The 16637-nt window shown below is 36.4% G+C and overlaps 1 protein-coding gene across 2 annotated transcripts in view; it reads right to left on the minus strand.

Moving 5' to 3' along the window:
* ARAP2 (ArfGAP with RhoGAP domain, ankyrin repeat and PH domain 2) overlaps positions 1-16637 on the minus strand; it is a 186895-nt gene that overhangs the window by 114000 nt on the left and 56258 nt on the right. For both annotated transcript variants that reach the window (XM_065907507.1, XM_065907508.1), the window contains exons 9-10: positions 12409-12587; positions 992-1107 (exon numbers count right to left, since the gene is read on the minus strand). In XM_065907507.1, coding sequence (XP_065763579.1) covers positions 992-1107; positions 12409-12587 — 295 coding nt within the window. The remainder of the gene's footprint in view (positions 1-991; positions 1108-12408; positions 12588-16637) is intronic.

Below are 16637 nucleotides of genomic sequence, written 5' to 3' on the forward strand. Positions count from 1 at the left end.
CAAGAAATTAGTATCTTTGCAGGTTGTATGATTAGTCCAGTCACTTTTGCAAGGTGTTTTTATATACTGGCTAACAAATTACATGATCTGAAAAAGTAAAAATGCAATTTTTTCTGTTTCAGGTACACAGCAAAGTGATTCGTTTCATATATATGTTCATATTCTTTTCCATTATAGGGTTATTACAAAATATTGAATATAGTTCCCTGTGCTATACAGTAGGAGCTTATTGTTTACCCATTTTATATATAACAGTGTGTATATGTTAATCCCAAATTCCTAACTTATTTCCCCTTTGGTGGGGATGTTTTCCCATAAGTCTTTTCTGTGAATCTATTTCTGTTTTGTAAATAAGATCATTTATATTTTTTTACAATTCTACATAGAAGAGATGCTATATGGTATTTGTCTTTCTTGTATATACATATATACACACCATATCTTCTTTATCTATTCATCTATTGATGGATACTTAGGTTGCTTCCATGTCTTGGCTATTCTAAATAACACTGCAGTGAACACTGGGGTGCATACATCTTTTTGAATTAGAGTTTTCTCTGAATATATGCCCAGGAGTAATTCTGTAGGATCATATGGTATCTCTATTTTTAGTTTTTTAAGGAACCCTCCATAATCTTTTCCATAGTGGCTGCATTAATTTATACATCCACCAAAAGTTAGAAGAGTTTCCTTTTCTCCACACTCACTCCAACACGTTATTTGTAGCCTTCTTAACGATGGCCATTCTGCTTGGTGCAAGGTGGCACCTCGTTGTCGTTTTGATGTGTATCTAATAATCAGTGCTACTGAGCATCTTCGGTGCCTATTGGTAAATTTTTACACACTGGCTAATAAACGACACAAAATGAAAAAGTAAGAACGTAATTTTACTGTGTCCTATAAGAAGTCAAATCACGACTGGCACTGTAACAATGGGTCACCCAAGCTTTACTGTAATAGTACAAACAAAAAATATTTAAATATAACTTACCTAAAACTCCTATAGGGAGTGATTATTTCAAAAGACTGTTTTACAGTTCGGTCCACTTGTTTTACATTTGCTACATTCATAGGGATTATGGTAATACCAAGTCCACTCTTAAAATCCTAGTTTGGAGAAAAACAAAAAATCATAAAGAAGTGAAAACATGGATTTTGAAAATAAAATTCTCTTCTCTAACATTTAATAAATCTCATTAAATTTTACTACAACATGTAAATATGGAATTAAGCAATTCATTAAAAAATGGATTGAGAGTGGTTTTATTTCATAGACATGATATATAAAATATATATCCTATTTTATACACATGATATATATATATATACTTTAGATACATGATGACATGATAGCATTTGAAGCTTGACCGGCTTCTAATAAAGCAAAGCTTTTTGCACACAGTACATAAGTTGACTAGGACACGGATCTTGAGCTACACATGGCTTGCTTTTAACAGTTAGGCACTTTTTCACCTCCAGCCATTTAGTAAAGGGAACTAACAGGAAACTAACCCTTCCCATTTTCTAGGTGGGGGAGTCAGATGACACTGTGAGGTTGGTATAATGACTATTTACACAAGAAGGGAAAACCACGACTCAAAGAGGCAGAGTAACACGGAGAAGAGATGGCTGTGTGTGGGAGAAAAGGACGGAAGCCAGGTCGCCTGACGCCTGGCTCTCTGCTGTGTGGCATTAGCTCTGCTCTATCACACTACCGTCCTCATTTGCTCTCAAACAAAAGAATTACTGGTTTTACAATTTTATCTCATTTCTACAATTTTATTAGGTTCTTCTTCCTTCAATTAGATTCTTAAAAAGCTCCTCAAATGCTATTTTCGTATGAAAAATGCCATTTGTTCAACACCTGCAGCCACTGCGTTCAGCTTGTCCCACTAAAATTAGACAGTGTTCAAAAAGGTACACAGTCTACCATCTCAAAGCATTAAAGTCTGTAATGTATTATCTAGCCATAAGGGTTTTGGAATTTGATTTATCAAACCATCTCACACCTCAAAAATATAATTATCAAAAAATGAATTATCTCTGTCAATAGGTTCAGATTAAATGTGCTCTGAATTCCTAAATTAAATTATGACTAGGAAAAAGTATCCATACTAAAGATAACTGCAAAAAATATTGGCCCACTTTCAGTAGAGACTGTGAAAGAAACACCTCAGGAGCTGCCTTCTCTTTGTCTGGCCTGTTGTACAAGCTAAAAGTAAAAGTACTGTTTTCCTATCTCCCTTGCAGCTAGGAGGGACCATATGTCATAGTTTTGGTCAATAATATATAAGTAATTTCCAGCCTGGGGGGCATGGGGGAGAGACAAATCTTGGAAGAAAAGACTTTTCACCCCTTTCCATCTTCTTGGGAAATAACAAAGCCATTTTAGAATGTAAGCATCCTTGAGATGAAAAGCCTGAGGACAAATTCTTGTACTGTAAGGATGTCAAAGTGAGGGAAAAAAAAATAGGAAAATCTTGCTCCCTGATGGCCTCAGCAAGAGATTTGTTAAAACAAACAAGTCCCTAATCTATTTACGCTATCCTCCAGTTTTTCGTCGTTAGAGACACTAATGCATTCCTGGCTGATAAAATAAGTGGAATAAAAGAACAATGCAACAAATTTTCCACGCCCATAAAGGGCTTCCATTCACAAACTGCAGAGAAGCTTTGCTTCATGTTTTTAAAAATGTACCCATTTTTAGTTAGAATGAGGAAATGACTCATTTGTAAACTGAATATGATTTTTTTCTGATGAAAGAACAAATGGCTCCTTCTGTTGGGAGAAACAAACCAGGAATTGAATCAGTAATGTAAAAGATGCAGGGACATGCTAGGTGTTGTGAAATACTAAGAAGGTGACATACTTCCATTTTGTATTGTAAGCCCACCTAACAAAAATCAGTACTTAAATGATATATATGCAGGAGGGAAGCCAAACTTTTCCAACATGCTCCATTTTAATAAGCTCTAGCATAGTATGTTAGCACAGCTGTTAGTATCTAGCATACTATGAACACTCTCCCACCGCATACCGGTGTGCCCACAGCCCTCAATGCTAGATCTGGTATAGTATGCTAGAACTTATTTACTTAAAATAATTAACTTGTAATTATTACAGAAAACAAATTCTCAATTATCCATACCAATGTTCCTGCTGCATAATGCAAACATTGGACCAAATTTCAATGTTTAAGTGATTGGAAACTCAAACTCTCTTTTATAAATGAGGAAATAAAGTGGGGCTAGCAAGGTAAGACACTTTAGAGAAACAGCTTTCTGATGACCCATATCAAAGGGGGGTACCTCTAGAATAAAATAGACTACATCTCCTCAAACAATTTTCCATGATGCAATTCTACCAATAGCTGGCTAACAGACTACTCTGATTATTATTCTCTGATGGGGGCCTGGCCTGCAATGTTACTAAGGGTGGAAATATACACTCAGACCAACAGATGGTAAGACTGACAGCCCTAGATAGAAACTCATGAGACTCATCAAGGCTTCAGCCTAAAGAGATGGTGCCGCATTTCTACAAGCAAGTTGTGAAATATCTACATATAAAGAGGCAATTTCTGTTAAAAAATAAAATAAGTGAGGTTCAGCTCAAGGCCCCAGATTTATCCCAAGCAAGGCAAAGATGATTTTTCAGCCTGGAAAGAAACTGTAACCCATTTATCAGCTGCCTGCCAAGGCCATATGGTTTTGAGTAATTAGAGTACCCACTGAACTCACCGGCACAAATGGTCTGTAAAATGTACAGCAGAGTAACAAAATAAATGTCAGTGCTCTCGAGAGCTATTAAAATGAAATGACTGCATTTCTTATTAAAAAAATATTTGTGGTGACATTAAGCCATCTTGTCACATACCCTTTAGAACATATTTAGAATATATCTCATTCCTAGAGCCTCATCAAAATTACCTGTGTTGAACTCTCCCTCCCTCCACTCTGAGATTCTGATCCCAAGAATCAGAAGACAAAGCCTGATGATTTTCAGGTAAAAAACAAAACTACCACCTTATGATTTTCATATGTAACAAGTATTAAGAAACACTGAATTAGACAGCATAAGCAGTTGTAGAATTTAAATAGTACAAATCTACATCATCTAAATATCAGGACATAAACATTTCTCTAGGCCTTCAGCAGAGCAAAAAAAAAAAAAAAAAAATGCAATCAGATTAAGAAAAAGGCACTTGAAGTTATTAAAACTACTGGTTAGAAATGGGATGGTCAGAATACAGTGACACATTGGATTGTGAAGAACCTATGTGTCCTGCATGCCAATCCTTTTGCTAATATCCAAAGGATGTAAAAGCACTGGTCTTCGTTAAGCACACACACTCCATAATTGATTTAATACTTATTTGCTTAGTGCTCTGAAGCTTACAAACAGCGATGAACTCTGATTTGATTTTCCTAACAATTCTGTGAAGAACGGAGAGAAGATACAGCCATTTTTAAAAGGAGAAGATATGTCCCAGGAAAACTGTGTTGAGGAGGTACCTCACGACAGCCAGAAATTGTGCTAAGTGGTGGGCCTGCTCAAAAGCATGAGATGGGGTACTTGGGGAAGCTTACAGTCTAAGGAGAAATGAGAGAGAATTGCAACATGTGCAATAAAAGAATAATTCATGTCTGTAGGGTAAGCACTGAATCCGATTCAAGAAAGAGAGTGTTGAGTTCATCTTCTTCCCAAAGGAGGTCAGACTGGACTAATCAAACAACAAAGTCCAGACCAGGCTGATCAGGTGTACCTCGCTTGCTTCAGCTCACTTGTCTGCAAATCAGGGCTACCAATAGTACCTACTGCATCACTGTATGAGGATTAAATTAATGCATAAAAAGGGCTTAGACCAATGCCTGGTGCAGTAAGTGCTATCTAGTCCCAGTTAGCTATTATTATTACTGTTATATTATTCCTCTTGAATTTGAAACCAACTGAACATATTACCTATTAAAAAGTTAATTACAAGAAAATGCATGCTTAAAAATAACTATCAGGTGTACATAAATTTTAAAATATGTAATGGAATGCGAATGTTAAACTTTCACAAAAATTAAAAATAAATTACCCATTAACTACAGTCTGATTGTCAGCACTATTTTCATTTTGAAATATAGGGATGAGTCAGGAACATGCCAAACTTCAACCTTTAAAATCCTATACACTGTAGTGAAAAAACAATAGCATAGAAATTCCATAGGTAGAAATATATTGTTATGGAAAGCACAAAGCTAAAAACAGACTCTGGAGGAAGCTATATTTTACGGTTAATTTGCTGTCACACAATGTATGATCCCAAAGAGCGTGAATGGCCATGCTTGGCAGAACAGGTCTGATGGTGCAGGGGTAGTAATGTCAGCGTGAGCACCATGAGTCAGAACTGGGCAGAACCTTGGCTGATCCATTTACTGGCTCTGTGACTACGGGCAAGTTCCTTAATTTGTGCAGACCTCAATTTCCTCATTTACGAAAAGACAGTAGTATCTCCCTTTTATAGCACTGCTATAAGAATTGAATGAAGAAATACGAGTTGAGAGTCTAATACATCCAGACAGTCCTCTCATTTGAAGGTTCTAAATACAGAATTTGTCTTCAATAATATATCCATTTACAGTGACTGGAAGTATTCACACCAATGATTCCCTATTCAACGTTCAGGTTAGAATAAGTGACAAATGTTTACCAAGACAGAGAAATGGGTTATTTGTACAAATTTCTAGTAACAGAGCCTGGCTCGAGCTACCTTTTAAAACTACAAAGTGAAAGAGCAAAAAAATGGTTTCATTCCTAAACAGAAAAACTAAAGAAGGGTTTATTAACCCCCAATTTTCTGAAATCTCAAACCTATTTTTGGAAATACGGATGCCAGGTTTCCCTGCCAGGAATTTAAGGACTCAGTGCTTAGACATTTGTGGAAAACAGATGTGGCATTGTGTGACACTGGCACCAGACTTCTGGGCAAACACCAGATGCAGAGTTTGGCCAGATATAGAACCCAGAGAATTTGAGGCCACCACCTCCATCCTGCTGCTGCCTCCCGCACCACGCAAGCCAGAGCCCTATGGTGTCTATTTAAATTCTATTAGAATTTCATTCCCGTACCAGACACAGGGGAACATTACATTGGGGGAATGAATCTCTTGTTATACCCGGATTTGAGAATGTTTAATCAAGTGAATGTAGTTAAAACCTCAATGCCACAATTATCATTAAATGGATAGCAAACCCACCAGCAAGACATCTGGTTGTAATGAAGTCCCTGATATTAACATGATATCCAAAAACTCATCAGGAAAGATGGGAGGTTGACTGTCAGGACAACATCACAAATAGAAACCAAAGTCAATTATCTTCAATTTGCCTCGTATCTATTTGCAGAAATTTCACTCAAGCAGCAATACCTTATATATAATACTACATACATATATACATCAGTGAATGTTCTTATTTCATTACCTATACAAAATTTTAAAATACTGACTTATATCCTACACCCACATCATTTCAAGATAAATAAATGTATGAAATAATTATTTCCAAGATACAGAAATCTGTAAGCTTTGAACTGATGAAAAAGCCCCATAATTTATTTCTATAAACAAAATTTCTATGCAACAAAAATTAAGTGAAAATGCAAAAGAAGCAACAGGTTAGAAAACCAGTTGCAGAAAATATGACATGAAGATTAATATCTATATTATATGAAGAGTTCAAATAGTCAGAAACAACAAAATAATTCCAATAAACAGGAAAAAATGAAAACTCATAAAGAAGAAATATTAAAATAAAAAATGTTCTCAACTGTAAGCTCTCTAGTCCTGAAAACAGCTATCAGTTCAGTTCAGTTCAGTCGCTCAGTTGTGTCTGACTCTTTGCGACCCCATGAATCGCAGCATGCCAGCCCTCTCTGTCCATCACCAACTCCCGGAGTCTACCCAAACTCATGCTCAGCTATAAATGACTATTAATTCATCAATTTCATTCTATAAATGTTTACTGCTAGCTACTTGCCTGGAACTCCTATGCACACTCAGTGAATAAAGGAAATTGTCACAGTCTTAAGTTGGGAATATAAAAATTGTAACATTGTCAATGTTAAAATAAAGCTAGTACTTATTTATGTACCTAAGAGCATTTTAAATACAAGCAATTCTTTAGAAAAAGGGTCATAGGGATTCTTGCACAAAAAGTTAATCAAAAAGAAAGAAAAGGCTACAGACAGACAGAAGGCTCTCAGAAATCTCACTCATTTATGTATCACGATGTGTTACTCCCAAGGGAAGGTAAGTTCCCAAAGAGCAGGACCTTATGAGATACCGCTGAGCACCTAGTATCTAAAGCAGCACTCAGGAAAGAAGAGGTAACCAATAAATTTTTGTAAAATGGATGACAAATACAGAACCATGGTGAACTATAACATAACCTCTACAAATTCTATCACACAATTCATGTTAAACAAAGTTGAAATAACAATATGGAGAAACTATCATAATCACAATATATTGTAGGTATATAAATGGAAGCAAAAACAAGGAATGGAAGAAAATGTGCAAAAATTAAACACACGGGTGTGGGTGGGTTTTGAGAGGGTGTAAGCATTTAAACAGATAACATTCAATTTATATAATAATAATATATATTAATAATATAATTATAATAGCACCACTGTTTTGCCACTAATCAGATAAAGAATTTTGGTATCTGTTTCTACTTTGCATCTTTCTCTCTAACAAATGTTTTTATACATATCTTCATTATAGCCTATGTGAAAAAAAAAAAAATCCTAATATTCCCTAAGGCATTTCTCCTACTTTGAAGCTACTTCAAGTTAATTTCAACAATCCGCTAAAAAATGAAAGGGAAAGAAAGATATTAAAAAGTGAATCTTTGAACTGGGCAACTGATAAAACGAAAAGTGAAGTGAAAGTCACTCAGTCGAATCTGACTCTTTGTGACCCCATGGACTATCCTGCCCTTGCCAGGCCAGGATACTGGAGTGAGTAGCCTTTCCCTTCTCCAGGGGATCTTCCCACTCAGGGATTGAACCCAGGTCTCCCGCATTGCAGGTGGATTCTTTACCAGCTGAGCCACAAGTGGAAGCCAAGAATACTAGAGTGAGAAGCCTATCCCTTCTCCGGGTGATCTTCCCGACCCAGGAATCAAACTGGGGTCTCCTGCATTGCAGACAGATTCTTTACCAACTGAGCTATCAGGGAAGCCTGATAAAATGAAAAGCTCATGTTAATTGTGCAGAGTTTAGACCTGGCAGTGAACTGCTGAGAAGAATGTGCAGACGGCTACCCCCTTGCTATTATCATGCTTCTTTTCTTAAAAAGTAAAGAACTTCAAAAATATGACCGTAGCTCGGATAGCCCATTCTAACAGCCATTTTAACTTACAAAACTTAAGTTCTTGATTTAGTAGAAGAGATGGACCCAGAAAAAATGAAAAAGTACTGAAAGTATGTCTGTACAGATGCTTGACATGGAAATCTTAAGTCCACCTACTGGAAGTAGAGGAAAAGCACTAGCAAAGATGAACAATCATCCACAAACTCGGAGTAAATGTCCAGACATACACACAGAGTTAAAAGAACTTATGTGAACTAAGAGTTTCAAATTGTTTTTCAAGCACTTGGTTTTACCCTGACTTTGCAAATGGAGTTTTAATCTCTCCAATAGATCACACTCTGGTAACAAAAGTTTGCATTAAGAAAAAGGAATTATATAGTCATCATATAATTTATAAGCTGAAAAATTAAAATTTTACATAAAAATTATTGAGATTGTAGAATTAAAAAAAGAAAAAAAACCCCAAAAGAGCAGCTATAGGTTACAGCCCTCCACGATTTATTGAGATGTTCCTTCAAAATTTAAAAACGTATTACCACTGATAAAGATTTTCTTAACTTTCTACTTAAATGTTCCCACATTCCAAAATGTTCCATCAGGAAAAAGATTCACTTCCAAATGAAAGTTAACCACAGAAAGAGGTATAGCAAGCCCAGGATGAGAAAGGACAAACAAAAGAAAGCTCTATACATTTTCCAGCTCCAGAAATACCTTATCTCTTTTGCTGGATGCTTATACTTTTTTAAGAAGAAAAACCCACAGAGCAGAGTTTTACTGTGTGTGGTTTTTGTCAGCAGTCACTGAGTCAGCTGGGATGCTTTACAGGAATGGAGATTCCAATCGCAAGCCCCAGGAATTCTAAGTCAATGGGTCTGGAAAGAGCCCAGATATCTGGAACGTTAACATGAAATGTAAATAATGGCCTTAGAGATAGTAACCCCACTCTCTTTCTCACAGGGTGCCATTCAAACAGAAAGAGATTAGTTTAATTATCTGAGCCAATCAGTGGCAAGCAAGAATGAAAACCCAGAACTGCTACCACCCAGCTCAATCTTCTTTGCTCTAAATAAGCTTCCAACCTTCCATTTTAATAACGCTTCAACATAAGCTGGAGCAGCTATGATTCCACCTCTATCCACTGTTTGTTTACTCCCTCTGGAGAGACTTCCAAAGTAAATTAGTAAAACTATCATATGTATAAAGAGAGGCAGCCTACCACCTTCCTCCATCCATGGGATTGTCCAGGCAAGGGTACTGGAGTGGGTTGCCATTTCCTTCTCCAGCGGATCTTCCTGACCCAGGGCTGGAACCTGGGTCTCCTGCATTGTAGGCAGACGCTTTACTGTCTGAGACACCAGGGAAATAGTTCAAATAGAGGCAAGAAAAATGAAAACAGTTCATATGTGAGGGAGGGGGGGTATACATCAGCTTTCTTTTTTTATTCTATTTATACTTTAAGTTAGGTGGGCAATAAAAATCACTGTTTTTAAAATTAAGTTTTGATGCATGAACTTAAATTAGATCCAATACAAATTAAGTTACAGAGATGCAAATCTAACACCTTTTACATTTTCACAGTTTTTTTCCTATCATTTAAAAAAATAAGATTACTTCATGTATTGTGTGTATAAAACTTTTACATCTATTTCACTATCTTTTAATGCTTTTCCTAAAACACAGCCAAAAGACCTCTGCATTCAGGAGAAGGGCTCCTTATTTAGTCCATCACTCAAGCTCTTTACACAATCTGCTCAACCACGTGAGAAGATCCATGAGCAACTTTCCTTTCGAAAGAAAAATATATACCAGGATATAAAGTAGACGAAACTGGAATATGTCAAGGCTTAACCATGAAGGGCCTTAATTTATCAATTTAGTCTTGAGCCAAATAGTTCCTGAAGACATGACTCAAAACCAAGTCCCTTAAGACCTAGCTTCATATAATATGATGCAATCTTTTAAGACCACATATACAAACAGTAGTATGCACTTTCTAAGGGTGCATAAATAGGCATGTTAATGCATTGAAAAAGTCTTTAAATATACACTCATTAAAAATAGGTTTACTTCTTGAAAGATGAGGAAGAGTTCAGGACGAATAATTTTTTAAGAAGATTACATTTATTACTTGCATATGAAAGTGTTTCTAATTCCCAGACTTCATTAGATGCCATTAGACTTTTCTTCCTGGAAAAGAAGTCTGTGTCCCCCTCAGTAAATGCGTTGCTTTAAGTGTATCTGACATGTTTACTGAATGCATACTCTGAACCACCTAGGCAACTAAGTTATTCAAGGAAAGAGTCCTTAGGCTATTTCTAAAAGGTCATAAGCCAGAAATTTTCTTTTCAACATACACTTTAAAAAGACACTTTGATGTAGCGACAAAGAAGCTAAGCTTAGAGTTATAAAGTTCTTGTCTTAAATTAAACTCTGCATGATGAACTGTAACCCTTTAACAAGTTACTTAATCCTCATTCTCCTCATCTGTAAAACATGGATGAGAATATCTTCTCCTACGTTTGCAGAGAAGATGAAAAAGAAATGTTTATAAATTAATTAGCACAGTACCTGGTACCTAACAAATGAAGGTCATTTGTTTGAAATATTAATATGAAAGCAAGAATTTCATATAATTTCTTGCTAACAAAAAAGTATTAACAAAACTTTAAAAACACCTACTTTTAAAGAATAACATAAACTCTGACAATCTAAGTAAACAGTGAAACTAGTCATTTGAAGTCCATCAGGTCTGTGCAAGTAAAAAATGAAAACTTCCATTAGTTTGGCAGAGAAACTTCCATTCTGATACATGCAAATTATGTATTTCTAATCCTTATTCCATTTTTTTAAAAAAGTTTTAATCATCTTACTTCACAGACTGAAAATGTTCATATTCAATTCATACACATTATTAGGCTGTACATCACTACTCTTCTTGAAGAATATGCTAACTACCCAACTTATTAATATGCCAACACTGCTCAATGACGCTTTCCACAGTTAATTGGCTAAGAAATCTTATCCCCAAAACTGTAATGAAGAAGTTCACACTGAAGTTCACGGGAAAGCTTGGATAAAGATCTATAATTTTTTTTGAAACTACTATTTATTTTGAGTTGTTATCTCTATTTTGTTATGAAAATAGTCAGCATTTATATTTTACCTTATCATAACCCATTATAATTTATCATAAAGTAACTTCATCTTAGATCAGATATCCAAACACATCACTTAATTTCATAGATAATGACTTAGCATCTAACATAGTCTAGGCTGAAAGATTAAAAATTCATTCCTAAAAAGGGGTAAGAAAGTAATTTTCTTATACATATTAAAAGCCAGATATGTTAGAGAAAAAGTCTACAGAATCAAATGAAGTTAACAGAATTTGCTAAAACTTTAACGTCAGTCTCCTGAAAACGTTTAAATTCTCCACTGAATCCTTTGATGTTAACCAACATTAATACCCCAACTATTTATCTTATTTATTTATGTGATATGTGTATGTATGCATGTGCACATGGGTGTTTGTGTGTATATCAATCACTTGCAATCTCCTCTGCAAGTGACATATCTGCTGCAAAACAAATAAGGCAAAATCCTGTAAATTCAAGAAAACATGTTACCTGTGCCTCCTTTATAATTTTCTGTCACAAAACAAAAGAATTACAACAGGCACAGAAGGAGGTCTATTTCTTCAACAGCTATAATAGTTAACTGGTTCTTAATTATTCTCTCCAGTAGTTCTGTAATGTTACTTCAGCTAAAGAATACTTTTCAAAACTCAATTTTCATTTATTCTATTTCCTCAGTTCTTTCAAAGAGTGATGTCTAGTCTCAAATTTGATGTAGATTACCTTCTTGCTGCTTGTGGAGCTGAAAAAATTCAACAGAGCAACTCTTCGTTACATTTAGCGGCATATACAAAGCAGACCAAAGCTTCATCAGTGAAACACCAGTAAGTCAAACAAAGCATGGCTGTGATTGAAGTCTGTCATCTTTGTAAGGAACCACAGTCTGCAATCACTGTAACATAGCTTACCTGTTCATTTTTGCAAAGCCACACACTGTTTCCACTTAACACAGTGAAAATTTTAGCTTTATAGCCTCTCAGTTCAAGATATCCACATTTCTCAGGTGCAACAGCAGCTTGAGACTGTGAAGAAAGGGCCTGTAACTTCAGTGCATTTAATAGTAGGCTGATCCAGTCATTTCTTTCCTCTGAAAATAAAAACAGGAGAAAATATACACCCATGCTTAATAAGTTATAAACACAAAGAAATGTGGAACAAGACTGACTTTCTCTGGAACAGATCATTTACAGATCCTTCCCCAGAATCACAATCTAAATGCTACTGTTGGCAGGACAACAGCCCAATTCTGTTAGGTTATTAGTCATTCCCTGGTATAACCCCACAGATGCTCAAGTTCATAACAGGGAGCCCTGTGTATCCCCAAGTTCAGCAACTGCAGATTCCACCAACCAAGGATCAAAAACGTCCTCGCTGTGGGACCCACGGTTACAGAGGGCCGACTGAACTCAGTTGTCCTGTAACCAGCATCACTGGCTTCACCTGGAAATTGAATAGAAATGCAAAATCCTGGCCCTCCTCCAGAATGGATGAATCAGAATCTTCATTTAAAGATCTCCAGATGATGCATATCCATGTTAACATCTAAGCAGCATTGTTAGATTACTCATGAGACTGGATTGTCTTTTTTAATATAAGAAAGTAATACGGCTACTGAACAGGTAACAGATTGTACCCAGCAATACAGTTACTAAAATATCCAGAAAAGCTTGCTTTCTAGCAGGCATTTGGAACCGACTCAAGAGTGCGCTTGCCTTGATATTCACTCACCCATACCTTTCACTAACAATAGCATCTCATCTGTTAAAACCTGATTCTCTCACTCCTTCCACAAAAACTACATGACCTTCAACTACAACACATTGTGTTACAGACAAGGGAATTCAATCCAGTCCCCAAAGCGCAATCAAAGTTGTAAGTCAAGTTAGATATGAACATGTAATAGAACACAGGATACTGTAAATGTCATACCAGTGGTATCAAATAATATACGAATCAACTCAACGGAGGTGAGTGATTTGCTGAAGGTCATATAGCAAGTAAGTATTAAAATTAGGAGAATCAAATGTTTTAAGTCTCAGACAATTGTTCTTGGCACTATGAGGGGGGAAGGATATTTGTGTGAGGTCTTGAGGATGAGGAGGAATTAAAAAAAAAACACTGGAGTTTGGGAGAAAAACAAGCAAAATAGTATTTTAAGCAGAGGAAACAGAAACAATGAACATCTGCTCAGGGGATAATTTATAAATAAGTAAACTGATAATTTTGAACTCACAAAGAAGTGATGGGAAATATGTCTGGAGATCCTACAGCCTAGGGTAAGGAATTTGGTCTTTATTATGGGAGGAAAAGGAAACCACTTCCGAATTCTTAGCAAGAAAGGGACAAGATTAGGATGATGACAGATCAAACTGGAAGGTAGGCGGTCAGAAATAAGGCAATAGAGACTTAAAGTGCAATGAAAATGGAAACTAAAACAGCTGTGGTCCTGAATATGCTTGAGTATGTTTGACAGGTGTTCATCAAAAAGTGAATTAATTACTCAGAATAAAAGGTAGTTTGGAACCATGAATCTACCAAAGAAAACGGAAGGTTCTATTAACAGAACCGCCTGAGGTTTTCAGCATCCTAGCATGAGCATCTAGGTAGATGGATAGCAATATGTGAATAAAGGCAATCCATACAAGAGAATCAGAGAAGGCAATGGCACGCCACTCCAGTTCTCTTTCCTGGAAAATCCCATGGATGGAGGAGCCTGGTGGGCTGCAGTCCATGGGGTTGTGAAGAGTTGGACTAGACTGAACGACTTCACCTTCACTTTTCACTTTCATGCACTGGAGAAGGAAGTGGCAACCCACTCCAGTGTTCTTGCCTGGAGAATCCCAGGGATGGGGGAGCCTGGTGGGCTGCCGTCTATGGGGTCGCACAGAGTCAGACACGACCGAAGTGACTTAGCAGCAGCAGCAGCATACAAGAGAATACTCATGAATGTGGATAAATGTTAAATGTAAAAGGAGAAGAAATGGTATGCATTTGAAGTATAACTGATTCTAGGAGGCTGGAAAATGGGCCCCGGGGGGCTGGAGACAAATGTGAAAGTGGTTTTATCAAGGTGAAAAGAAAAAAAAAAAAAAAACAGACTGAATTTCAGGTAGGAAAAATTTTTGAGAAGAAAAGAGTAAGGTGGACCCAAGTTTGGGAAACTGCCTGGTATCTCAGATCCTTTTAAGACAGGTCTGGTTAGAGGTAATGTCATTGTAGATTGAAATTAAGTCTCCATATTAGACCTACTTACATTTCAACATGGAACCCCAATTACTTTATAATACAAGTCTTATTTTTTAAAGTATCTTCATTCTTGCTCACCTTCAAAACTACCAAAGCTATTTAGGTGTGTCTTTAATGACCAAGGCCAGAGTATTTATTAAAAACTCATTTAATGATATTTTATTGCAGGTATTACATAACCCCCAAGTAACAGTGCTTATTCCTATATATCAGGACAAAATATCTCTCAAGTTTCTCCAGCATCATTATAAAGTAAAAGACATGAAAATATTCAGGAAACTAAGCCCATGTCAATCCATAGTAGCTACTCTACATTTTCTTATTGTTTAGTCACTAAATTGTGCCCAACATTTTGGGACCCCATGGAATGTAGCCCGACAAGCTCTTCTGTCTATGGGGTTTCCCAGACAAGAATACTGGAGTGGGTTGCCATTTTCTTCTCCAGAGGAGCTTCCCCACCCAGGGATCGAACCCACGTCTCCTAAATTGGCAGGAGAATTCTTCAACACTGAGCCTCTTGGGAAGCCCTACTCTACACTTTACATCTGCACAGACAGACTGCTCTGGGATAATGTATTACATTTTCAGTAACAGCAACACACTTTTCACTTGGTGATTATTTGTGATCATTAAGTACACACAGATATTCCTGCCAAGTAAATGGTATACAATGTTTTCTGTTTATTTATGTTAATCCACACAAATCACTGACTGAAATGTAGGCCATGATTTAATGAACTGGGCCAAAGTGATTTTGGTTTTCAGACTACTATTAGCAGATATCTCAGTTTATCAGGAAACAATTTGAAATTGACAATTGTATTAACTGTTAGTCTTAAGTATATTATGACTCCATCTCAACAAATGGTGCCCTTATAGCCTAGAAGAATTCTCTAGCTCCTGAGGTTCTCACTTGCTAATAGAAAGTAACGATCATGAAGAACAGGATTGAATACTAATGTGCAGTTTATACTTAATAACCCATGCCAAAGGAGATAAACAGTGAGACAGACAATTCAAACACAATAAGAGAGATTACAAGTGTCATTGGTATTTGCAAAGTGTGCATACTTGGACATGGGGAATATGCTTTGATAAGTTACAACATCCCAAAACAAATAATGATTTCCCTTTGGGCACAGACAAAGCTGTATACTGTGCCGGATTCTGCCTGCTATTCACACCAAGGTACCTTTATTCTGTCCAAAAACAAATGCTTATTGAGTGTCTATCTTGATCTTATTAGCACTGTGCTAAGCACCATTCCCTCTGAGAATATATGCTCTGACTGGGGCATGGCTTTGCTCTGAACAGAGCATTTCAGGTTGGAAAAAGAAAAGAAATAAATAAATAAAAAGGACAGAGAAAACAAAATTGCCACTTTCGTGTGACTATGCTAGAATGTAAATAAAAACCATTAGCGATCCCCTCAAACCTCAAGCTAGTTAAGGTTTGTTGGAATGTCAACTCAAAGTACACAAATAAAAAGGTTAAAAAAATCAACAGAGGATACTCAGCATCCTCTACATTCTACTGGATTTAGCAGTAGGGACATTCATTAGCAAAATAAGATTAATTACATGAGGGATTGCTACACAAGGGTCATGTAAAACATGAATAAAAGAATCTAACAAAATTCATATGTACTCTTAAAGTTTGATATAATCTAAAGATTCCTCAGTGTGACCCATGATCAATATTAGAGAAGGAATTATTACATACTATGGTTATTCTTATAATGGATAATGGTTCATTCATACGAATGTCCACTTAGTTCCAGCTTTGTTCTAAGCCCTATTCTGAATACCAGGAATGAAGCAGTGAACAAGGCAGCTCCTGGCCTTCATCTCCAGAAGTTTACATTCTTGTGAAAGAAGGCAGGAAATAAAGC

The sequence above is a fragment of the Muntiacus reevesi genome, chromosome 16 (assembly GCF_963930625.1).
Source record: "Muntiacus reevesi chromosome 16, mMunRee1.1, whole genome shotgun sequence".
Lineage (NCBI taxonomy): Eukaryota > Metazoa > Chordata > Mammalia > Artiodactyla > Cervidae > Muntiacus > Muntiacus reevesi.